This window comes from Thamnophis sirtalis, unplaced genomic scaffold (genome assembly GCF_051295495.1).
Source record: "Thamnophis sirtalis isolate CommonGarterSnake01/CBP01778 unplaced genomic scaffold, rThaSir2_p1.2 scaffold_12, whole genome shotgun sequence".
In the NCBI taxonomy this organism is placed as follows: Eukaryota; Metazoa; Chordata; class Lepidosauria; order Squamata; family Natricidae; genus Thamnophis; species Thamnophis sirtalis.
In genome coordinates, this window is record NW_028261392.1 from 61082425 (window position 1) to 61109384 (window position 26960).

The following is a 26960-nucleotide window of genomic DNA, read 5'->3' on the forward strand; positions in this document are numbered from 1 at the left end:
ATTTGTCTAAGCTTGTTCATCAAACATAAATGTACAACTTTTATAACATAATGGAGGCAATCATACTGCTTGTCAATCTGATATGATTTTTTTCTTAAATTCATGTTCATTAAGAGAAAAAATGCTGAAGGGCTGTGTTCTTGTTTATTGTCTAAAATTGTGTGACTTCTCAATATTGGAAAACATGTATTCATTGCTGCAGTTGTAATGTTAAAACAGAATATTTTCTACATATTTTTCTCATCTATAATAATTCTTTATGCAATGTGTAAGATTTGCTGTTAACTGTCTCTTTATCAACTATTCTGTTTTGCATTTGTGAGCTATCATATTGAATGTCTGAGTAAAGGCTATTTCTGCAAGTGTGAATTTTCATGTTTCTTAATTATTTTATTCCAGTCCAGATGTTAAGAAATAGCTGCTGAATATGATGTAAATAAAAAGAATTATGATAATTTTTAAAAAATGGGTAAATGAACATTCTTTTGGGAAATATTTCAATCGCTACTTGGCATCTTGATAATCCCCCCCCCCCCCCAGTATTGTTTGGGGAATGCATTTGTACTGTTTTTCTTAAAATTCTGGACTTAAAAAAGCAGCATACTCTTAATTATAACTCACCTGCTCAGTATAAACTACTCCAGAAAACCCCTTCATTTAGTTTGCGTCATTGTTGCTGAAATTCCAAATCAGGTGAGTAAGTGCCTGACACAGATCATACCTGACATGTTTACTGTAGTGTTGGCTTTTTTGGCTTGGAGTGTTATGACTTCTGGCGCCAACTTCAAAACTTAGCTGCCCAGTTTGTCTACCTAAAATTTTCTAACTAGTAATTTAAGTACCTTAATTGATGGAGTGTAGTGAATCCTCTCTATATTTGACTGTTCCTTATTCATGTTAATTATAGTAAGTTGTTTCAGGGATAAAATAAAGAACTATGCTGCCCATATTACCAATGTAATTTAAGTAAGTTCAATGTACTCATATCACTGCCAGATTGTTAACAAATACACATTTTCAGAATAAAAGCTTAGCTGTTAGATTTTGAATTTATAATTCAAAAAATGGTAACAAAAAGTCATACTGGATTTACTCTAGTAAGACATTCAGTAAGTAAAATTGTTTTTCACTATTTAAGTTAAGTTACTAGTATTTTGAACAGAACTTCAAGATATTGGAATAAATTGCTTTTATCCATCTTATCTGTGTGCTTTGTGTTTCTATACATGCCCTCTTTTTATATAAATTGGCCCTTAAATGTTATGTGCGAAGGTTCCAATTTGCCTTGAAAGTTCTAGGCAAGGTAAGAAAGAGAAAGTACAGACTGTACAACAGTCTGAGTTCCCATTAGGGTAGTCCACTCATTACCCAGTATTTGTTTACCTAAGCTTATGCTGTTAACATGACCATATCAAGATACAATATCTTTTCATAACTTATTAGATTTCTATACTTGTAAACTGAGTTGTTTCTGAAAAATGTTGAAGAACGAGGCCAAATGCAAAAGTCTCTCATAATACAACAAATGTCTGAACAAGTTTTAATATAAAAGTTTCATGGTTAAGATCAACAAGTCTCTGTGCTGTGCCCTGCCTTTCTGACTTTTTCACTGTTGCCCATAATAGTGCCTGTGGCTGGGATTCAGCTATTAAAAATAAAATAAAAAGAAAATCCCCCAGATTCTAAGTATGCTGTGGAACATTGCACAAGTCTGAAGATTTATTGGGACAGGTTGCACACAGTTGTATCTATTTTGACATGTCTTATGAGATACACTTATGAACAAGAATTTAAGCAAATAATTTGTACCATGCCCTATTTTAACACAATTATGATTTGAAAAAGTCAGTTGCATATTATAATAATTTTGTGTCTAAGTAGGTTTAACTTTATTGTGAGAGTAAATATCACTTTGGTTACAGAAATATGCCATCTTAACAATTAACTAATTTAAGTTTTATCATTTACTTCTTAATTATACTTTAATATATTTTCACTGTCTACTTAATCTGTATCTTAATACTTAACATCTTAGAGAGATTATTTAATTGTCACACAACTTAACATTGAATAAAATAATATAAGATTTCTACTAGGTGAAAGAGTTTTACAAATATATTTAGCAGCCTCCTAAAGAAAAATCTCAAAACTCTGATTTAAGTTAATGTTTAAAAGAATATGAAATAGCATTTGAATTGTTTAAATGGTTATGAAAAGGGTTCACAATATTACAGCTGACAATGCTATTTACAGATGTACTTATTGCACACAGTACATATTTTGCATCCTGAGTAGTATGAACCTAATACCAAGGTGAGATAAAAATAGTAAAGGTGTGATTTTGGAGCTATAAATATACAGTGCTGTATACCTATAGCATTATCTCTTTCTGATGCGTGTGTATGCGTGCACACACACACACACACACACACACACACACACACACACACACACACACACATTCAGTAAGAGGGGGAGAGAGAGGGAGCTAAGATCAACATTCCTTATTTTTGAATGATGTGAAAACTTCTACTTGACTTGGAAAAGATGTTTTCTGCTATATTATGTAAAAGGGAAGAAATATTAAGGATTTTTTTTGTCTAAAACACAAATGAAATATTTGATTTTTCTCCTCTTAAGAACTCCAGAACAATATTTGATTTTTTTAAAATTTATGTTAACGTTTGAATAATATAAACAGTAGCACAAGAAGAAATGCTGCTTACATAATTAAATGGAAACCCCATCTCTTTTGATAGAGTTAGTTTCTTGGGACAAGCACTTGGTATGCTTTGTAACACAGTGAAGCAATCAGATCTTACTATATATACTGTAAAATGTGGGTCAGTCTTCTCAAGAGGGTACCCACCCTATTAACCTTTCAGAGAACTGTGACGATCTGGCTCTTTATCCAAGCTTTGGGCTAGGATAGACGTGAATCCAGCAAATGTAAGAATATGGGAGTCATGTGATATTGTGGCACTGTACTTGAGATATGTGATGGTGTTGCGAGTTTGGTTTGTTTTATTTATTCTGTTATTTAATAATGTGAGAATTAAATTGTATTTAATTTAATTTATATTTCTTATTTTTAATTACATTTAATTCTGGGCTTTTTATCTTGCCATACAAACTTGTAAATATCTTTTATCCACTATTTAAATGGTACATTAGTTCTCTGAAATACTGAAATAACATCCTAGATAAAACATTCATCTTAATTATAGAAGTTTTACACAAAGACAATAGTAATTTGTCACCTCAATAAATCTTTTTGATGTCATTGCATAATTCACTATATTTATTCTGAAGCAGCATGTGATTCATATTAGTCACTATAATCCCTAAAAAATTAACTTTCTTCTCATTTTTAAAAAGTTTTTTATTAAAGTCTCTTGATCTTATATATTTACATTTTTAACCAAATATTTGTTTTTTGTTGATTTACTTTAAAACCAGCTAATGTTCGAAAGTCCTTCATTTTCTTCATTAAGTGTTCAATGCACATTCCGAGAGTCTTGTAAAATCAAAAATAAATAATCAGCAAAAGCCTTATAGTTTTTGAAACCAATATGAATTTGTTAGTCCATCAGGACATGGTGCATTCCCTAATTTAATCTTTTTATAGATGCTGATATTCAGAAGCTATTATGGGGCTATTCATTATTTGTTTCTGAAGTTGTGAAATTTTTATTCAACTTTGTATAAAAGTCAGGAAGTCTCCCTGGAAAAGATTGATGAATATTTGAGAAAACAAAATTTACCGAAATTTGGACCCCATAGCGCTCTTCCTGGCTTTGTCATTTCCATACATATTTTGACATAACCACAAATACAATTCATTCTTTTCATACACTGCTACTTTGATCTTACAAACATATCCCTTGTCCTCATTTGTCTATTTGTCTAAGTATAGTTCTACTAATCTTCATTATTTTCTGTTTCAACTCCTTTTCCTCATCTCCAACCACTGGTACATTTTGTTCCAACCTTCGTAATATTCTGACTCACCCTTATTTTTAAATTCTAGTGACAGCCTGTCCATTTCTGCACAGGCCAAAATTTTCTTTATTGTTTCTTGTTCAGTGGGGATATCACTGTTTTTCCAATTTTGCGCAAAAACCAATCTTGCTGCGGTTGTAACATGCAGCATTAAATATATCGATCATTTATTATATTTCTCTTTTGTAACTCCTAGTAGGAATAGTTCTGGTTTTAAGTCTATTTTTTGGTCTAGCATCTCTTCCAACCATGTCTTTATCTGACACCAACATTCCTTAGTCTTTGTGCATAACCACCACATCTGGTAAAATGATCCTAATGCTGAATTACATTTCCAACACTGCGGCAATTGGTTCTTAATTCATTTTTGCTAACCTTGTGGGCGGGAGGTGCCACCTATAAAACATTTTGTATAGGTTTTCTTTGTACGCGGTGGCTAACATTAATTTCCTATTCCTCTCCCATAAGTCTTGCCATTTATCCAGTTCTATGTTGTAACCAAAGTTCTTGGCCCACATTACCATAGTTTCCTTCACTTGCTCTTCCTCCATTCTATATTCCAGTAGATGTTGATAAGTTCTCTTTATCACCTTTTCATCCGTTCCTAATAAAATTTTATTTCATGTAGCGTGATTGAATTTGCAGGTATGCCCACCATTCCAATTCTACTCCTTCTTGTAGTTCTTTTGTAGATTTTAATTCCCCTCTTTCATTTAATATATCCTTATATGTAAACTACTTTCCTTGATTTAATAAAGTTTAAATCACCTCCAACGTAGAGAGCCAAGCTGGGATTTTCATATAATTCTGTTGTTTGACTTTTATCCAAACCTCAAGAAGGGCTCATTTAACATGGTGCCTTTGGAAGTACTGGTGAGCCCTATGTCTACCATCTCACAAGAATGCATGCCGTCCTATGTGCACATCATACCTGTTGGCACCTCTCCATTAAATAATTAGGAAAGAAAGACCACGAGACTTCATGTGTGGAAATCAAGTGTACTTTTACTAATTATAAATGATTAAAGGCATAGCGAAGCGAAATCTGAATATTTAGGCGCGAAAGCGATTGATATATAGAATAGTCCATTCCCCTCCCCTTGGCATCACAGTTACAGTCCAATCATAATTCTCTCAAGTGTCAGGTGTGAGATAACTTCAAAAAGCATCACGAAGATGGAATGTCGGTGCCGTTAGTCCAGGCGGGAATCTCCCACGCATGCGTAGTCCGACCAGCAGCTGAACTCCAGAATCTTCCTCCAGCACAATGAGTAACCCCTCCCAAATACCATGCCCTCCCTCCCCGTTTCATGGCAGCCGAAGCAACAGCAAAGCAGAGGCTGACAATACCCTTCCAGCATTAGTAATCTTCTATTCTTTAAGCTTATCCACTCTCTCACCCATGTGAGTACAGCAGCTTGATAATATCTTTCTCAATCAGGCAGGCCGAACCCTCCTCTTTCTTTAGATTCTTGTAGTAATTTTAATTTTATTCCGGGTCCCTTCCCCTGCCATATAAATTTGGATATTGTTGTGTTTAAATACTCAAAAAAGTCATTCTCTAATTTTATGGGTATGTTTTGAAATAGGAAGAATATATTTTGTAAGATACTCATTTTTATTGCTGCAACTCTCTCCATAAGAGAGAGTTGCAGGTTCTTCCATCTCTCCATCTCTTATTATGATTATTATGAATTTTGATAGCAACAAAAGTAGATGTAACATATACAATGGAAAAGTAAAAATTAAACAGGTAAGGTATAGTAAGCGTAAACTTCTTATAGTGTGGTTATGCCCAAACCAAATATAATATGAAATGAAACATGTTTTATGACTGAGCTAATTCGTTTTCTCAGAGTTTTCCCCAGAGTTTGTTATTTGGAAGGATGGCACTGGAGAAAGGGCAAAAATATTTGTAACCTTTGCCTTATGTTGTCAGTGCATTCCTGTGAAGGAGTCTGTTTGCCCGATGAATTGTCATCTTAAAAAAGTGATCATTTTCTACTGGGTTGCTTAACAGCATCACTAGAGTCTGTGAGAGACAAGATGTCCTTTAAGAGGAATGCAAAATGAAAAGCTAAAGATGCTAAACTCAATCGAATATTAGCTTCCACTGTCTTCAGAGGTAGCAGAGTATCTATAGCAGTCAAAAATTTAGGGCATACATGTAATACCTTCATTTCACGTCTCACTTCAGAAGAAGATCTTGACGGTTTAGTCCTGAACCAAAAATAGAAGAATCCCTTGGTGAAGGTTGAACTACTACGGTAGCTGAAACAATAGCTGAAACTTGAGAGACCGCCTACTGCCAATTACCTCCACTAGACCAATACGATCGCATCGATTAGGCCTCCTCCGAATTCCATCTTCCAGCCAGTGCAGACTGGCAACTACCCGGAGGAGAGCCTTCTCGGTGGCTGCTCCGACCCTTTGGAACGAACTCCCCGTGGAGATTCAGACCCTCACCACCCTCCAGTCCTTCCGCGCCGCTTTAAAGATCTGGCTGTCCCGGCTGGCCTGGGGTTAAGATTGTAGCCCCACCCGAACTGTGTGACTGTTGTGCTCGTTCTTTTTAACATGTTGTATTGTCTACTGTTTGTCTCCCCCCCCTTTTTTTTTGAATTGTGAGCCGCCCTGAGTCCCCCCAGGGAAAAGGGCGGCATACAAATAAAGGAAACTAACTAATAGCAGCCAGGGGCAACTATTCTTGATCATGTTCCAGAATATTCCAATAGAAAACAAGCTCTCCATTTATTTGCCAAGAATGCCTGAGTATTTATGCACGTTACTTGCTATCTTCATATTTAACGTATTGTATTTAGTTGCATATATTTTAGTATATCTGTTTTTCATTTTTCATTGTTATTTCTTGCTTTTCTCCATCTAGGTGGAGGTAGCATCCAGGATGGGTTGACATTGTCTTCTCGCTGTTTCAATGTCAGTTTTTTTAGCTCTTTCCTCAGCAACAGCTCAATTATGTTACTAAGAGATGATTTTCACTTATTATCCATCCACTCAAAAGGAATGATATTTTAAGATATCTAATTTCAGTTGATTTGTCTAGGAATTGGGGGGCGTGTAATTTTGAACCTGAAAAAAATTGAATTCAAAATATTCATCTGTTGACAGCAGATTTTCTTTCTCACACAAAGGTTTCCTAATATTTATAAAGTCAATTAGAAGACAGTCTTTTCCTTAGCTGACCTAGGAGAGTGAGTGATTGCCTTAAAAACCATTTCATAGCTTGTTCTACTTTACTGATGATTCAGTGCTTAATATTTGTATTCAGTGGTTTCTATCCTTTGTCCCATATTTGCATATGCCAAAGGAAAGAATGTTATACATTTTGTGTGTGCAGAAATGCTGTGGAATATATTATGAGATGATTGATATTTTGATAAATTTCTGGGAATTATCATTTTCCTGACCAAGTTACCTAAGCATTTCACTACACAAGTCTTTGCCCACCGTGTCTTTGACTGTTCAGTAGAGAAACAAATGTTTCATTCAAATTTCCTTAAACTCCTCTTTGTCTTGAAGGCAGTTTTGTACACCTATAAACTATTAGAGATTTGGGATAAAATTGCTCTTACTTTGGTTGGGAATAACTTTACTGAAAATTGAACAAGCCTAATAATATTTGAGTAACAATATTATGTGTATGTTAAATATTCTATCCATTTTATTATTCATGAAAATGTTATTAGAGGAATAAAAGGCTTAGTCAAAGTGGAATATACTGTAGATTAACATTAAAGTAGTGTCAAATTTGGGCTACCTACTCTAAAAGCAGGGGAAGAATTTGGTAGACGTTCAAGATTTTGTTTTTCCTGAAAGGGGTTCCAGCCTGGCTAAACTAATATTTTTGCAAGCAGGCTGAGGGTGGTTGCTGCGCACAGCCCACTTTTGTATCTGTAACAATATGACTGGACAGAGTGTCTCTTCAAAACATTTTTTTTCTCCCAGCTGTGGAATGAACTTTTCAAATTAATTCAAGGCAAAGCCTTCATGAGATTTCAGTTAAGAATCAACATATTGTAACCTTTAAGTAGTTTAGCAACTGTCTCCTAAACCAGCCAGGTTCTCTTCAGTATGACACATAGAACATATCCATAGCAGAGTTCTGCAAAGCCTTTCCAAAGGGCTATTTGCGTACCATGTTAAGACAAACAAATTATCCCTCCTCAGAATATCGAACAGTCGTATTCTGTAGAAGGAGGATATCTGTGGGAAGGAGTGCTTTTTACCGATATTGGCTGCTTTGCGAGTTGACATTTGAGTTGGTTGAATGTGGATTCATGAGCCTGCCCATTCTTGCCACCACTTCACTTGCTCCCCAAACACTGCCACCATTCTGTGTGTGCTCTGCTTTCTTTTCCCTTGGTGACAGCATAAATGTTATGCTTATTCTATGTCAACTTTCAATCCCTCTTTCTATGGAATGTCAAAGGGGTTAGATTGGATTGCCAACAAAACAAATTTGATGAATGGGAAACATTTAGAGAAGCTTGATAGAACTGCCACTATCTTGGTATGCTCAATAAGATTAGGAAACAGTTGGCTTCTCTGGTATTTCTACTATTACAGTTCCTCATGGTGTTTCCTTGTTACTTTCAAATCCTTTACCCCTCTTTAAAACCATCATGAAGCCATCATATTAGTTGGATTCAAACCCTCCAGTGTTTCTCCGGTGCCCTCTGGAAAATGCATGGAAGCTGGGACTGGTGCCTGCATTGAGGATTTATTTGCTTTCCTTTTTGATATAGTAAAAGTAAGAATTAGGGTTAGGGTTCAAGCAACTATGGTGATAAGAAGAGAGCTCAAAGAGGTCACTATAGCTGCTCAGTGGCTGGCCTCAGATGGGTTTCCCCTTGATTCACATTAGACTATACGAATTGGTGAAACTCTTCTATACAGTTCTAAGTTGCTTCTCTCCTTGTTTAGTTTCCACCCATTGCTTCTTGTTCTACCCTCAGGTGCCTTGGAGAATAGTTTGACTCCCTCTTCTTTGTGGCAACCCCCAATATCTCAGTGGTTGACACAAAGAAGAAGGAGTCAAACTATTCTCCAAAGCACCTGAGGGTAGAACAAGAAGCAATGGGTGGAAACTAATCAAGGAGAGAAGCAACTTAGAACTGAGGAGAAATTTCCTGACAGTCAGAACAATTAATCAGTGGAACAGAAGTTGCCTCCAGAAGTTGTGAATGCCCCAACACTGGAAGTCTTTAAGAAGATGCTGGATAGCCATTTGTCTGAAATGGTATAGGGTTTCCTGCCTAGGCAGGGAGTTGGACTAGAAGACCTCCAAGGTCCCTTCCAACTCTGCTATTGTGTTGTATTATACCAAAGGTTCAGAGTATGCTGGCTTCTTGCCAGCTGTACCATGGGAGCAGAGGCAGTGGCCCACTTCACAGATATGTGGAAAGTGAGGTTTTGGGTTCAAACCAGATGGAAGCTGGCAGATGGCATCAGTAGATATATACAAGACCATTGCCAGGGAAAAGGGACTCAGTGTCTCCTCAGAAATGTTGTTTCTCAATATATCCCAAAATGGTGTCGTGATTCCATTGATTTAGTGATCTATGATCTGTTCAAGTATAACCATCTGAAGTACTACCTCATGACAGATCACATATGCCACTCCATTTAGAGTTGGCTTCTACATCATTGTTATTCCCCACCCACACATCCCCACCCCAATCATTGTAGTGAGAACCATTGATATGAACTTTAGTTCCAGCCAGTACAAAAATGGTATGAAATGTACACTGGTAGTGCTCCAACTGTGGGATTCATGGTTTTCTAAAAAAGCTTGTTTCTTCAGCCAGGTTCCTGGAATGTGGCACTATTTGTGATCAGTGAATATCTGAAACATGGTATAATGGTGGCTTTTGGATTGAGGAAGACGCCCTTCTCAGCCACTGGCAAAGAACAGCTTATCTTTTATGCACATGCCTGAACTCATGAATGAATTTTACATATACATACACACGCCTTGATCTTTGTATTCTTACAGCTCCCTGGAGCATTCATTTACAAATGTTAGAATTCTTTTAAAATTAATTGGGTCATAACATGGTTGGAGCTATAATTCAGGACATGCAGGAACACCAGATGGTTGTTTTTAAAAGTGACTTATTCTTTCTATGTTGCTGTCCAATTTTGCTTTGCTTTGTCCTTTTAAGATATGCCTGTTGGATAAGATGCCCTGTTGGATAAGGCCATTTTACTAAAATGCTGTAGAATCTGGAGGACTCACCCCCTCCCAAAATTATCTGCAAGCTCCTGTTTAGTTCTTTGTTATAACTTTGCATAAGCATTATGCATGGATAGATCTTGTTGGCCAATTAACTAGGAGTCCTCTCCAAAACTTAGGTTAGAAGAGTTCAGCTTTACCCAGGGTGATATTCTCCCAGATGTTTTAGAACGACAGCCTTTCCTCATCTTTTGGAATTAGAAGATCCTTTAGAATTCCCCAGTTGCATTTCAGAGCTTAACTGAGAACCTGGAGCTGCAAGGGGGTTTGCTACTGTCCATTATTTTTATGCAGGTTTTTAAAAATAGCTGTACTAGTTTGGGAATAATCTGTTGAAGACATAGGGATCTGTTCTGACCCCCCTCCTCCATCCAGTAACAAAAGCCGAGACAAGCTTAAATGAGAATGTCCTTTAATAACAAGTCCAGACTCTCGGTGGCTGAAAGCCAAGTAAACAAACAGATAAGGACTTTGGCAGCAAGCCCGACAAACCTTGGCAGCAATGCAAACAAACTCTGGCAGCAATCCAGCCTGCCAAGTTAGTTTCTCTTTAGTCCAAGTGTTGACTTCTGCAAGAAGGGCGTGGCACAAGCAGTCTCTTTTATAGTCTGGAGAGGAGCCTAATGACCATCAGCTGAGCATAATTACCTCCTGTAATTACGTAGTTCTTGACGAGTAGCTCTTCGACGGCGTGCATCCCAGAACAACTCACAGTTGGTTTCCGGATCACTCTCCCTTGTCTCCTCCCCACTGATCCAAGGCTCAGGCGCCACCTGGTGGCCAACCAGTCTCTCTGCTCCGTGCTAGGAGTCGGAACCCTCTCCAGGGTCCTCCACATCCTCCAGGGCCGACTCATAGGGCCCCTCGCTGTCGGAGTCTGGTGGCAGCTCCAACGGCTCCTACTGGGCCACAACAGGATTTGTCATCCAGATTTTATGAGAGACAGTAGCTCAGTGATGGTATAGTTCAGTAGCTTTAGTTGGGAACTATAGATGACAAGTGAAACAAATTAGGAATCTAAATCATAAATGTCTCAGAGGTGTCTTTTCAAAAGGCAACTGGACTTAATAAACATTTGGTTGTTTTCTATTTTATTTTGATAGTTTGGAGATTATTCCTGGATACCAGTTTTGTTATCTTTTATCAATTATTTGTTACCAACCTGTTCCTCATCCTTTGAACAAAAGCTTTTGTTTCCACAAATTCTTGAAGGACCAGTTTAGGGTTCTTGCTTACAGATAGTTTATTTAATTTTAAAGTTACAGAAATTGCCCATGTGTCATCTTGTTTTTGGTTTTCTTTCTGTGAAACCATTTGTGGTGTTGCAAATGCTAATGGATCTTTTAAAAAAGAATTATATACTACGTCTCTCTCTTTTTTCATGCTAATGCAGAAAAAAAAATTAAGTGGACACACACTGTTTAAGGATAATTTTAAGATGGGTTAAGAGTACTTCAGATGACGCAGAATATTACATCAGGAACAATATTAGAGATAATATATGTGGAAATGCTGTCATTTTCTGTTTGTTAGCTTGTCTTTTTTTTTTTAGCGTAATTTAAGCTATCAGTATTTCCCCAATCAGGGTGCCTATAGAAATTTCCTACGCTTCCCAGTAATCAATACGGTGGCTAGCAATTCTGACCTTTGAAGTCCATTCTTTCTGGTTTGGGGAAAGCTGGTGTGAGTACTGACCTTTACACCCTGAATGTTTTGAGACTGGCTTATCAGAAGGATTGCCTGAATCCATTAGAGTCAGCCTTGGCTTTATAATTAATACATGAGGTCCTGCCCTTTGACTCCTTGATAAAGGGAGATTTGCAAGGCTGTTTTGTAGTCATAGGCTGCCGCCTTCACTCAAAATTAAAGAGCCGTTGCTTTGAAAATTTCAGATATACATTTACCTATTTATTTCACTGTACTTCTTACTAATTGCTCTTATAAATATTTATTGTTTTCTTTTTAAGATGTGTATAATGTATTAAATTGATGGTGTCTATTATATTTTATGATTAAATGAAATACTGTGCATTTAATTGAGGGGGAAGCATAATCGTTCCTTGAAATATTGTTTATTCATTCATTAGGCAGCAGCGTTATAAACTATTTGTCTGGGAATAGGTTCCTTTAACTTCAGTAGAATGTACTCCTGAGCAGTGTTCCCTCTAATTTTTTTTTCATAGATGTCACCCAAGACAACAACGAAATCAGTGTTATTTGAAACTCAAAGTTATGTTTATTCAAGGTACCAGCTTAATTAAAAGTGTTATATAATACCGTGTTTCCCTGAAAATAAGACATTTTCTTTTGCCCCATGAAATATGGCCTTGGACTTATTATAGGGGGAGGGCTTATTGTTTTGTGGTTGCTGGGCAGCTGCTCCCTTGTGAGCGGGTTCCCGAAGAGCCGGGCACAGCCTCGGGGCGAAACAGCCATGAGGTGACCACGCTCACGAGCAACCACTCGGCAAACCCCCTCTCCAGCCGGGCGGAGCACCATTCACTGACCTAGGGGGTATCCCTAAGGCGCCAAGCCATGTGGCACTCTGCCCGTTCCCCAGCTCCTGCGGCTTGGCACGTTAGGGATACCCCCTAGGTTAGTGCATGGAGCTCTGCCTGGCTGGAGAAGGGGGTTGTGCAAGCGCCTGTTCCGCCCCCAGCAAGCATGCCTCCCAGACTCACCATGCCCTGGCCCAGGTCTCCCTGCAGAACCAGGGTGCCGTCGCCGCCACGCTCAGAGCATAACTTCTTCTCCAGCTTCCAAACGCCAAAACTCGGCTGCCGAGTCTTCCTGCAGCGGCCACTCTAGGACTGTGCTGTATGGTGGTGGGCTGGCTGCCGGACAGAGTCTTCTGGACAAAGCATCTTCCAGACAGAGAGTTTTCCAGCAGCTGGCCCACAACCATACAGCGCACTCCCAGAACGGCTGGTGCTGGAAGACTTGGCAGCCGAATTTTGGAGTTTGGAAGCTGGAGAAGAAGTTATGCTTGGAGTGCGGCAGCAGCAGCAGCAGCAGTGCCTTGGCTCTGCACGGAGAGCTGGGCCAGGGCATGGTGAGGCTGGGAAGCATGTTTGCTGGGGGCAGAACAGGCCCTTGCACAACCCCCTTCTCCAGCCGGGCAGAGCTCCATGCACTGACCTAGGAAGTATCCCTAATGTGCCAAGCTGCAGGAGCTGGGGAGCAGGCAGAGCGCCACGTGGCTTGGCGCCTTAGGGATACCCCCTAGGTCAGTGAATGGCACTCTGCCCGGCTGGAGAGGGGGTTTGCCGGGTGGTTGCTCGTGAGCATCTCATGGCTACTTCGCCCTGAGGCTGTGCCCACCTCTTCAGGAGCCTGCTCGCAAGGGAGCAGCCGCCAGCAACTCCCCCCTCCAGCCATGCAGAACGCCACACCCCAACCTAGCAGTATCCCGAAGGCGGCAAGCAACGTGAGCGCCTTTCCCCTCCTGGCTCCCGCGGCTTGGCGCTTTCAGGATCCCGCTAGGTCGATGAGCGGTGTTCTGCCTGGCCAGAGGGGCAGTTGTCCAGGGGGCTTATTTTCAGGGGTGGGCTTATATTTTTGCCCACGCGAAAAATGTGGCAAGGCGTTAGTTTCAGGACAGGTCATATTTTCATGGAAACACGGTATTTATAATATGCCTACTGCTTGTCATTTGACACTCGTCTAATGTCACTCGACCTACATCTAGTCTCCACTCTCCAGACTAAAGTCCAGAGTCCAGTGGCTTGATTTCCATCAAATGTACATCACGCTGTGACATTAAAAATCACTGCAGGGCAGTTGGAAACTGCTGCGTGGCATTTGCTTGTCACGTACGTGGCCGTGTAGCCGCGCAGCTTAGGGGGAACATTGCTCCTGAGTAGACATCAATTATATTACATAAATTGTAAATTCCTCCAGTGGCACATTGAGTAGCACTAAATCAGAGGTCATGGTTTAGAGGTTTGTTTTCAATTACAAGAGAGGAAAATTTGTATCTTGCTAGTTAAGGTGTCCTAGTTAAATATTAAATATTAAATACTATCTATTTTATCAAAATATTTAGGGCATTTCAGTATGAATCAAGTTTGTTTTTCCTCTGTGAATACGTTTTACACCTCTATCGCAAAAATTATATAAACTTAAGCTTGACCACATCTTGTTTCCTGCAGTAGGAGATATTTGCAGTAATAACTTGATCAGATCTGTGTAGTTTTTAAATTTCCCCCAGAAAATAAATCGTATAACACATCCTAAATAGCTTAAAAATAGCTTTAAAATGTCTGTGTGTGTGTGTTTGTGTGTGTGTGTATAACACACACATATAAAAATATGTGTTATATTATGCATTAATACAGTAATAGAAATGAAAATAACCCTGTATAATAAATGCTTAAATGATAAAGGCTTTGTAAGTTTAAGCAAGAAGATATGGTACTGTTCTAATTGCTTGTTGAATCTGCCATAGTTTGCAGTTGTATAGTTATTACAATAGAAAACCCCCTGAATAAATTGCGGGATAAAAGGAAAAGGAATACCATGCTCACCTACTAGAATGGTTATCTCAGAGGTAAATTGCAATTTGTTCCTTTATTGACAGGTATTCTGGTCTCCATTATTAAAACAAATAAAGGAGAAAAATATCCTACAATAATTCTTATATCACCAGCTCCTTGATTTCTAATGGGTACTGTTAAATGATTGTAATTTTAAAAGAGCCGAGGTGGCGCAGTGGTTAGAGTTCAGTACTGCAGGCCACTTCAGCTGACTGCTAGTTCTGCAGTTCAGCGGTTCTAATCTCACCGGCTCAAGGTTGACTCAGCCTTCCATCCTTCCCAGGTGGGTAAAATGAGGACCCGGATTGTTGTTGGGGGCGATATGCTGACTCTGTAAACCGCTTAGAGAGGGCTGAAAGCCCTATGAAGCGGTATATAAGTCGAACTGGTATTGCTATAAAAAACTAAGACATACCCATTAAAATTTTGAGGGATTTTTTTTTCTTCAAGGCGTCTAATGATTTCATTTTCTTGACTATGTTACAGACTCCCAAGAAATGGCTTTCCTCCAGATAAAAAGATTACATAGATATTAATTGAGAAAACTAAGATTAATATCAGAATGGATTTCAATAATCGTTTTGCAAATTCTATTTTTTTACCTGTTTCCCCAGTCACAGATGAAGATACTGTAAAGAGATATTTTGCCAAGTTTGAAGAAAAGTTTTTCCAAACTTGTGAGAAGGAGCTTGCCAAAATCAACACATTTTATTCAGGTAAGACATCATTTGGTCCATCAGATTCCTAAGAGGCAATTGCCATAGCAAGGCTATACCATATTTTGCAATAGTTCTTACCTTACCCTATTTAAGAAGCTCCTTTTACTCTGCCCGGAAGAAGGCAAGAATATACAGCTTTGGACAGCAGAAGAAACTAAGCTCCCAATCCTAATTTATTTAACCAAAGCATATTTCAAATTAGGCAGAATTTTCCTAAAGCGTAATATTATAACGTATTTAGTTATAAAACTGAATTTCTGGTATGGTCCGGTGTGTCTTATAGTGAAAAAAAATACGGTATATTTTCATTATATCATTTAAAGTTGTATGTTTATAAGATACTTAACTGGACACACTTGCATTATTCATTATGAATTAATTATCCCCATCCACATTGTGCCGAGGTGGCGCAGTGGTTAGGGTGCAGTACTGCAGGCCACTTCAGCTGACTGCAGTTCGGCGGTTCAAATCTCACCGGCTCAGGGTTGACTCAGCCTTCCATCCTTCCGTGGTGGGTAAAATGAGGACCCGGACTGTGGGGGCGATATGCTGACTCTGTAAACCGCTTAGAGAGGGCTGAAAGCCCTATGAAACGGTATATAAGTCTAACTGCTATTGCTATTGTAGTTAAATGAACTACACTCTCCCCAACATCACCTTGTAGAGGAAACAACCCCATCAAATGACAGCTGGGTTTTCTTTATTTCAGCATCCATCTGTGCTATAAAATACTAGCTGCTGACCTGCTCCTTCGGGAGAAGCGCAACATGATTGGTGTTATTTGCGTTGCGCTTACTTAATATAATATATAAACATATTCTCTATTTTCATTCCATAGAAAAACTGGCCGAAGCTCAGCGCAGATTTGCTACACTACAGAATGAATTGCAATCAACTTTGGATGCACAAAAGGAAACCAGTGGTGTTACTACCCTGCGGCAACGTAGAAAGCCAGTCTTCCATCTGTCTCATGAGGAACGTGTTCATCATAGGAACATCAAAGACCTGAAACTGGCCTTCAGCGAGTTCTACCTCAGCCTCATCTTACTGCAGAATTATCAGGTATTGATCATATCATTAAAGGATGTTTCAAGTGATTAAGATGGGATTAATCTTGATTAGTGAGAGATTTGCAACCAGATTGCCTTTATCTGGTCAATCATATAGCTATTGGTTAAGATTCAATTAGCGCAGATACTTATATGGCTTGTATGGTTATGACTGAGATACAGTTTTCATATAAAAAGAGCTTGGGCCCACAATTAATTTCCCAGATACCCTTTCACCCTTTAGATCAGTTCAGAAAAAATTTCACTTTTCTGGTTTAAATTTATCTAATGACTAGCAAAATCTTTTTGTGTTTCCAGAGTGAGGTGTGGGAGGAGTAACAGATGGGTATTAACCCAGCCCTTTTGCCCTGGAGTCTGAGGATAATTTTTTGAGGCCACACCTCTGATCCGCCTTCTGCTCTCCCAGATTAACCTCAGACTCCAGCCCAGAAGGAGTGTTTTCCTGACTCTCCCTCACTTGGAAGTCTAGGGGTTTTTTTAGTGTAAGTTTTTTTTTCCTCTAGCATTTTTTCTCTCACCAAGAAGCTTCCAGCGCTCCATCTCTCCTCCAACGTGCTCAGCGCTGCTAGCGAAGGCCTTGCAGCCCTGCTAGCACGCGCGCGCTTCCCAAGCGGCCGGACGGTCGCGTAAGAGGGGAGGAAGCCTCTGCACCGATCGGAGTGCGTGGAGAGACCTTTGGACTGCAGACGCCGATTAGGACTCCGGAGGACTGGGGATCCACAGGGGATCGCCCCAGCGCTCTCCAGCTTCAGAGAGGCTCGGGTCGCAGGCTGGCGGCCACCATCTTGAATAGGAGCACGTGGGTGAGCGCGTGACTGACAACCATCTATGGTAGCCGGGAGCGCTCAAGGTGCACCAAGAAGGCTGGATAATGACTAGCAAAATCTTTTTGTTTCCCACCAACATTTGAAAAACTAGGTATTAGGCTAATTTTGCAGTGGCTATCTGGAGTAATACAAAACATGTTAAGGGTAGATGCACCTTGTTGGCCACAGGTTTCCACATTCAGATGTAGAATATGGCAACCGGTGCATTGACACAAAAACATTGAGCTCAGTTATAATGCGTGTGAAAATCATCTTGCAGATAACGGAATACCTCTTCCTAACAATGTTACTTATGGTCCCTTAGTGCATGCTAAAAATTTCTTTGAACTAAAGAGATTGGCTTGCTATCAATAGATCATCATTAATATAACTAGTTAATTTGTCCTTTATTCTCTAGCCCTACAGGTAGTCCTTGACTTACAACCATTCATTTAGTGACTGTTTGACGTTACAACGGCACTAAAAAGTGTCCTATGACCGTTTTTCACACTAACGACCATTGCAGCATCTCCATGGTCACATGATCAAAATTCAGGCGCTTGGCAGCTGGTTCATATTTATGACATTTGCAGGGTTCCGTATTGTCCCAGGGTCATGGGATCATCTTTTATGACCTTCTGACAAGCAAAGTCAATGGGGAAGCCAGAATCATTTAACAACGGTGTCAAGATAGGTCAAAATGAGGCAAAACTCACTTAACAATTGTTTCACTTAGCAACATAAATTTGGGGCTCAATTGTCGTAAATCGAGGACTGCCTGTAGTTAGTTTCTTTATTTGACAAAAATGGGGGGGGGGAATAATCAGTGTCCATATAAATATTCTGGGGAGAGAGAGAGAGAGAGTTGAGGAGAAGCTCTGGGATCTTTTATCTCTGGTAACATGACATGGATCGTTTGGAAAGCAGTAATCTTTTTCATTTCTCTTCTCACTCAATCCCCCACAGTTTAATATTTTTTATGATTAACTCCTTATTGCTCAAAATATACAGTTGGAACAGAAAGATTCTAGCAAGAATTCAGCACTGCGATGTTGTATTAGGCTTGTCAAACATTTCGTGTCGCTGAGATTTGTCAGAAGTAGTAATTATTCCCAGAGTAATCAAAGTTATTCAACCCAGAAATAAAAACCTAAGCCTGAAATTGTCACTTCATTTTATTTTTTTCATTTAGGCTTGTTGAACGAGATATAGCTCTCATGGGAGATTGCTAGGTTTCTTCAAGAGAGAATAATTAAAATTTCTTATTAAAGATAATATATATCATTAATATATTAGTTTCCTCTTCCCATCTCCAAATTGTTTCCTTGCTTTTCTATCCTACTGAGTTCGATTATGAAATCACTCCAGGCACGATTTAATTGAAAATAATTTCAGGAGAGCTGCTGTAACTCTTCCCATAGGCACTATATTTTCTTTGGTTCTTTTCTTTGTTTTGTTTCAGAGTTGAAAATGAAATTACCAACTAGCCTAAATGAGATCGTTTTCCAAGAATTATTATCTTTTGGATGTTCAGTTTATAAGGAAGCTTTTCCCTCCTATTTTATATGATTTCCCCCTTTTTCTTTTTGAAAAAAAAATAGATTGATTTTGAATATATATTTTATCTTACTATAAAGTTTTGTATCTATAACAGGTTAGCTTTCTTTTTTAGCTTATATATTAACCTATAATAATGATACAGTGATATAGTTTTATTGTTACTATGTATATGCTGCCACAAACTATTGAGTTTATTGCATTATTTCTTAAATGCAATTGCACTGTTTTTTAAAATTAAAAGAAATACAAATAAGCAATCATATACTCAGTGTTACGTTTAAAATAAATTACACCTTTAAAATAAATCACACTTTTCCATGTACCTGGTGATTAAATGTAATATAATGTGCCATAGGCTTAAAATAACAACAGTGCTTTTACTGTCCCATGTATGAGTTAAAAACAAGTGAAGACTTCCATATCCTTAATTTTTAATTCTTTATTTGCTTTTTTCTGATAACCCAACAACTTTCTTCTTTAAATATTCAATTTCTCCAATAATTATTCTCAATAAACAGCACTTTATATGCCAGGTGTTCAAAAATGTGTTCAGCAGTCAGTGAATTGGGAATGTCGATTTGTTTCTAATCCTCCGTTTTTGTCTGTATGAAGTCTGGAGTTGCTATTAGTGATTACAATCAATTTTATGCATGATTATGTACAAAACTGAAGGACAACAATGTGGATTACAAGCAGACTTTAGCTCTGGCATTTTAATTTAAACATGCAATTTACAAAAGGTTACTCCTATAACAGCAATCTTTTATGAGGGAATATATGATTTAGCTGGGTTTACCATATTTTTCGGATTATAAGATGCACCATGGTTTTGAAGAGGCAAATAAAAAGGGGGGGGTTGCACTCTGCAAACCTCCCAAAAAGGCCCATTTTTTACTAAAATGGGCCCAGGTTTTTTTTTTTTAAAAAGGCATGAATAGCCTTTAGGGAGCTTGAAGAGTGCTCCTGGGGGGTACCTCCCAAAATGAGCAAAAAAAGGCCAGTTTTTCGCAAAAACGGCCCAATTGTTTTGCATGCACAGCCTTTAGGAGGCTTATAGAGTATTCCTGGGGAAGCAAAATTGGGTAAAAAACCGGCCAATTTTTCACTCATTTCTGCCCTCCCCAGCCCCCAGAAGCTCTCTGAAAGCCTCCTAAAAGCTATGCGCGGCCATTTTGGTGAAGGGGGGGGGCTTTGGGAGGCAAAAAATGCTGATTTCAGTGTATAAGACACACACAGATTTTCAACCTCTTTTTTGAGGGAAAAAGGTCCGTCTTATACTCTGAAAAATACGGTAATTTTTTGTTAATTTTAAAGAAAAAAAAGACTAGCTTTATTATGGATAGAAAAATGCAAAATATGTTCCTCTTAAAGAAGGAAAAGATTTTATAGTTTCTTCCTCTAGGTGATTTATTTCCCTTCCCCATTCCCTGATATCAAACAAAAGGGTAATATGCGCAGAAACCAAGCAAGTAACATGGTTGTGTTTTATCTTTATCTTTAGAATCTAAATTTCACAGGATTCCGTAAGATTTTGAAGAAACATGATAAGATCCTGGAGACACCACGAGGAGCTGATTGGAGGGTGGCTCATGTTGAAGTGGCTCCTTTCTATACTTGCAAGAAAATCAATCAGCTCATCTCTGAAACAGAGGTATAGCCTACTACGTAAGGGATGGTTCTAGAATCTCCTCTTCCAAAACGGGCCAGTATTGGTTCATGTTAACATTATTTCTAGAAATGAACTGTCTAGAGCAGTGTTTCTCAACCTTGGCAACTTGAAGATGTCCGGACTTCAACTCCCAGAATTCCCCAGCCAGCATTCGCTGGCTGGGGAATTCTGGGAGTTGAAGTCCAGACATCTTCAAGTTGCTAAGGTTGAGAAACACTGGTCTAGAGCAGTACTACTACCACTACTTATGTTTCCATCTAGAAATAAAATCTCCCAGGAAACACTCAAATCAACCGATTCCAGTGTGTATTTGGGAGCCAGGTTGTTTCAGTGCTAATATGGCAGGTTTATGATTTTGTAGAAATTAAAATCCTACTAAGTAAAGTCATTTTTGATACAAGTAGTATTTGTATACCAGTCGTGTATCAGTCAAGTAGTGATAGACTTAACAACCATTTGTTCTGTGAACGTTCTAAGTTTTAGCCCCGCTGAACGTGATCAAACTTTGGGTGTTTGGCACACTTGCAACCATAAGGGGCACTTCAGTTTCCCTCAATGCCTGCCTCTTCCACTGATATTTTCTTGCATTCCCCTGCAGTCTGCAGCCCTTGATGTCCTAGTAGAGCTTTGCCTTCTTGCTCCTGCTGCTGATCAAACACACCAGGTCTGTCCCTTTGAAGGCAACTGCTAGTTGCATGAGGGTTTTCCCCCCAGGCCATGCATGGCAGTTTCTTAGTGATACCTGGAGAAGGTGTGGCCAGCAGCTGCCTTGACCAGGTACGCTTCATTGGCAGAAGGAGGGAGAAGATGGCAAAGCTAAGCTAGGGCATGGAGTTCACGGTAAAGGGGGAGGTTGCCAGTGACTGAGACTGGGCTAGTATGGCTGCAGCTTCCCTCGGACAAGTGACCCTTTGTGCTATGCTGGTGGAACTGGTGGAACTGGGCTTTGTGCTTCTTGCAACCTCAGAGTAGGAGGACCCAAGAAAACCCTTTTGCATGACTGAGCTGAAGCTGGGTTTCATGCTGCACTGTGGCCTGGTATTCATCCAGCCCCAGAGCTGCAGAACACCAAGAAGCCCCTTTGAACCACACTGCTGTAGCTGGGCATTGTGCTGCAGCTCTTGCAACCCCAGAGCTGTGGTGCACGCCAAAAAGCACCCGAGCTTCAGTATGTCCTTTCCCCAGCATTCCTACATATGCATGCAAGTAATTTGTACCCTCTATCCCATGCCTCCTAAGTGTCAAGTCTGAAAGCCATCTTCTGCATTGGGCCTTCAGGCCTGCCACATTCAATGCTGTGGGAAAATGGGAGGCGGGACTATATGGAGTATGGGAGATATATAGTCATAATAACATATCTTTCTCAAGACAGTCAAGGACATCTTGCCCTGCATCTGGGAGGGGTATGACTGGGGGGATGGAGGGGTATGACTGGGAGGCATCTCCAGTTGGGATGGTGCCTGGTTTGGATGGACATGTGGGTGCTGGGTAAGGGCTTGGAGTTTCATTTGGGTGGGGAAAACCTGGAAGCTTTCACATTTGGGTTTTCCCAGATGTGCCAACATGACATCTCTAATAAAATGGAACTTTGAGGAACTTCAAGCCTTGGAATCCTCTTTAGTTGGGGGTATTACTTGGAACCCTGACATTAACCCAAATCTCCTTTAAAACTCTAACCATTTCCCCAAACCTCGGGGTGCTGTGTGGGGTCCTGAGCCCCGAACACCAACCCAATACTGGGTGGTTTGAAGACTCAGGGAAGATGGAGGTGAGGTACGCTTGCAACACATTGCAGAACCCACTCTCCAACTTATGCATGGCCTGTGCTAGACCTTTCAATGCCTCCCCCACCCTTGTGGCACCCCCACACTGTTCACCTGGATCACCCTCTGTTTCTCAACCTGTGTGTGTGGAGTTAGGCAGCTGGGCCTGTCAAGTTTGCCATGGCTAACAGTCACATGACATTGCGCTGTACAACCATATTCCTTAATGATGGAAATTCCAATCCCAACTATGATTGTACGTCAAGGACCGCCCGTATATTTTTAAATAAGGAGTTGAACATTTAGCACTTATTTCATGTTTTTTAAAAACTATGTTATAGCTTTTTATCTATTTTTTTTTTTTAGACAGTGGTAACCAATGAATTGGAAGATGGTGACCGACAGAAAGCCATGAAACGATTACGTGTCCCACCACTAGGGGCAGCACAGGTGATGGAAATAGAAGAAGGTTCTTCACTATATTTCCTTGGATAAATGGACATCATTTAAGAGTTGGCATCAAGTTCACATCTTGAATTACCTTTTGCTTTTTTTTCTTTGTAATTTTCATTTTAAAAATTGTGGAAGTAGACAAGGCATTAATATGTCATGGCAGAATAGAAAGGATGCTAGAATTAAAAAAAGTTCATTTGTACTTCCAATTAATTATTTTGTTAGTTTCCTCTGCTGTTTATTCCTATTAAAAGTCGTAGGCAAAGAGCTCTGTAAAACCGCAGTAGTAACAGAAAAGCAGAAGGTTTTATATAGCTAAGTCATTCTTGGAGATCTTAGTCATTCATTTGAAGCAAAATATTCTTTTAGTCCATTTTTTTAATGTCTGCTGAGGCCAATTGCGCTTCATTCCTTTTCCAACACTGCTTCCTTTTTCCTTCCTTAAGTGATTAAGCATTGTCTTAATCACTTAACTGCTGCTTTGATTTTGATTAGACAGTGGCCCTAGCAGCTTTACAGCTGCAAGACAGCTTCTCCATTGAAGAAAGTTTTTCAGTAGGAGGATTGACACAATCATGTCATGAGAGCTAAATAGTTTCTTGACATTATATCATTGTCATACTTTATCATCCCAAATACTTGGCATCCAATGCTGTGTACAGCAATGTCTGAATTTAAAAAAAATGATACCTGCCTCAAGCCAATCAAAACCGAGTAATTACTTAATGCTTATTCCATTCAATACTGATTCTGTGGATAAGCCTGCCACAGAAGAAACGACTGTTGATTATAATTAGTATATTATAGTATATAGTATATAGTATAGTGTTCTGACCCCCACCTTGCCCGTTCAGAAACGAAACCAAACAGAACGTTCCAAGGAATGTTTTTATCATTCCCGGCTCTTGCTGGCTGCGAGCCCAAAATAAACACAGATAAATGCTCTGGCAAAAGTCCTCACTCATAAACTACTACAAAACAGGATTATATAAATCAAGTCACTTATCCAAGTGCTTTTCTCGAAGGTTGCATGCAAATGGGGAACGTTGACTTCTGCAACCAGGGCGTGGCACCATCAGTCTCTCTTATCTGCAGGAGGAGATCCTAACGAGCAACAGCTGCTCGTTATCATCTCCTGTGAGTCCTCAATTGTTCCTTAGGTCGGTCAGCCCTTCTTGTGTGTGCATCCCGAAACAACTCACAGGAGGTTTCTGTGTCAGCCTCTCTTGTCTCCTCCCCACTGATCCAAGGCTCAGTCATTACCTGGGGGACCAACTAGTCTCTCTGAGCCCTGCTCGGAGTCAGAACCCTGTCCAGGGCCCTCCTCCTCCTCCAGGCCTGACTCATAGGGCCCCTCGCTTTCAGAATCTGATAGCAGCTCCAAAGGCTCCTGCCGAGCCACAGCAGTATAGTATAGTATATAGTATAGTATAGTTATAGTCCACTTGGTCTAATGCAGTGGTGTCAAACTCGCGGCCCATGGGTCAGATGCGTTACTTGCTGGCCCTGCCTCAGTCCAGTTTAGTGAAGGGGAAAAGAGTCCCCCATGTGTCACGTGACGCCACCGTGACGACACGAGTTTGACAACCCTGGTCTAGTGGATTAAGGGACCAGGCTAAAAACCAGGAGACTCTTGAGTTCTAGTCCCATCTTAGACATGAAACCTGACTGAGTGGCTTTAGGCCCGTTACTCTTTCTCAGCCCAATTCACTTCATAGGGCTGTTGCGTGGACTGTAGGAAGGGGAAGGAGTATTAGATATATTTGCCACCATGACTTGTTTATTTTTTTAAAAAAGGTACAGACAGGATATAAATAAATAGCAACGAACAATAACTATATTCTTATTAGTAATAATGGGGTATAACTAGGACTGTGCTAGGGCCCACATAACCTGACAATGTCTTGAACTATTTAATTCCCTCCCTGGTGTTATGAAAGCCCCCTTTTGACCATTATTAATGTATTGCTGCTTATCTCCATATATAATAGCTATGCAGTGTTTACAAAGCAAAATTATAAACTCAATCTTCTCAATATTTATTTGTACTTTAGAGCAAGTAAACAGCTTGCTCTAAAAGTATAAAACAAGTATAAAAGTATTTGTAAAGACTTCAGTATGTCTCCCTAAATTGGACTTGTTTTCATCCATAAAAATGTTGCCGTTTGCTCGGATAATTGCATTTTTCTCTCTCACCGGAACAAGCAGCAGCTCAGACACAAACCTTAAGAGAAAATTACAGTGGAAGGAAAGCATTAAACTCCTGCATCTCCTTCCTCAATATTTCTTTGCCAGCAGGATAGTCGTCCTTTTGAGTATAAGTAAGATTCGGGAGATTTAGACGCATATCTTCACCATATATAGCTTAGGTCTAAGATTAACTTTCATTAATAAGCACAGCAGCTACATAAATGAATTCAGTTTGCAGAAAGGAATTCAATCATTGGTTTGCCTGCAAACTGATACGTCAGTAAGTTTGATAATATCAGTACAATCTTTTAAAATCTTAGATATTTAAGATCAAAACTGTTCTGTTCTCTCTACAGCCTGCACCAGCATGGACAACTTTTAGGGTCGGATTGTTCTGTGGAATATTCATTGTGCTAAATATCACCCTCATTCTTTCAGGTTAGTTTTCAATAAGTAAACTTGACTTGGTTTCAGGAGTGTGTTTGTTTGTGTGTGTGTGTGTAGTTTTAAGGTTACAATAGGATTAGTTTTAAATCAAGTTACTTCAATATCTACTGTAAATAAAGGTATTAAGCTCACAATAATATTTTGAATAAACTTTTTTCCCAGTTCCTGTAGAAACAATGAAGCTTGAGTTATATCATAATATTCAGCAGCTTTTAAAATCTCAAATGTAAACTAGCCTTAAGCCAGGAAATCTCAAAAACTTGCAATACTGTAACTTTTTAAAATGAATGTCACAATCCTCCCTGAGTAAAGTGAATATTGTTGTTGGGATTAGGCTTGCACAGAAAATAAATATAGAATGTAGTTTTAAGAATTAAGATTTAAATCATAATATGTCAGTTTAAATTACCATAGAGCCTTATAAGTTTATACATGTATAACAATGTATAACAATGTATAAAATCATAATTTTTCATTTGAATTCATTTTCACATAATTCCTGGAATCTCTCCTTTATTTATGTGGTTTTAAAGATAGCTGTTCTTATTTACTAGAGTTGAGGAGGGAGTGGGGAAAGTTCTTGCCTTAGAATCAGTTTTTCTTCAATGTTCTTAAATGCTTCAGCAAACAGCATGCAAAACACTGGCAGACTGAAAGTTGCTTTTGGTGCTATTTTTTCCTATGGCGGCCACAATAAAATAAGTCAGCACTCATTCTCCCTTCTCATCGCCTCTCTTCATCTTGTCAGATGATTAGAGCTTTGCATAGAAGTCTAGGGCCCTCCAGGCATGATTATTTCTCCTTTGAAAAGAAAACATAATGTGTTTTTAAAAATGCCCTCTGGAACTGCCACTGCTTTTGCGTTCGGTATTATTTTTGCATTAAACTGGCAGGCCTCCTCTAAGAAAGCAGTCACAGAGGTAAAGAAGGCAGACACAAACAGAGGAAGAGATAGGATATAGGCAGGTTTGCTCCAAGCAGGTGTGCAAGTTGTGCATTGCCAAAGACATGACAGGTGGGTGCCAGATGGATGTTTTAGAAGTTACATTAATGAAAAGAGGGAGGGGGTAGCAGATTAATTCAACTTGTACTCCCTAAATAGGCTGGAAACCACAATGTTGCGGGGATGACAATGACGACAAAAGAGTAACCCATGTTCCTCTGCCCCTTCCTATGTCTTCCACGTGAGCTGCACTGGCTACCTGTTGGTCTCCGGGTGCACTTCAAGGTCTTACTCACCACCTATAAAGCGCTCCATGGTAGTGGATCTGGCTATTTGAGAGACCGCCTTCTGCCAATTACCTCCCTGCGTCCCATCAGATCGCATAGAGTTGGCCTCCTCCGTATTCCATCCGCCAGTCAGTGCCGACTGGCGACTACTCGGAGGAGAGCCTTCTCTGTTGCGGCTCCGACACTATGGAACAATCTCCCCGTGGAGATTCGTACCCTCACCACCGTCCAGGCCTTCTGTACAGCCCTCAAGAACTGGC

General features: G+C 39.5%; 1 protein-coding gene across 1 annotated transcript in view; it reads left to right on the forward strand.

Moving 5' to 3' along the window:
* The window catches only part of XPR1 (xenotropic and polytropic retrovirus receptor 1), a 90666-nt gene that overhangs the window by 22953 nt on the left and 40753 nt on the right, over window positions 1–26960 (forward strand). Inside the window, exons 3-7 of the mRNA XM_087726905.1 lie at window positions 15408–15509; window positions 16351–16574; window positions 20450–20599; window positions 22747–22830; window positions 25380–25461. Coding sequence (XP_087583031.1) covers window positions 15408–15509; window positions 16351–16574; window positions 20450–20599; window positions 22747–22830; window positions 25380–25461 — 642 coding nt within the window. The remainder of the gene's footprint in view (window positions 1–15407; window positions 15510–16350; window positions 16575–20449; window positions 20600–22746; window positions 22831–25379; window positions 25462–26960) is intronic.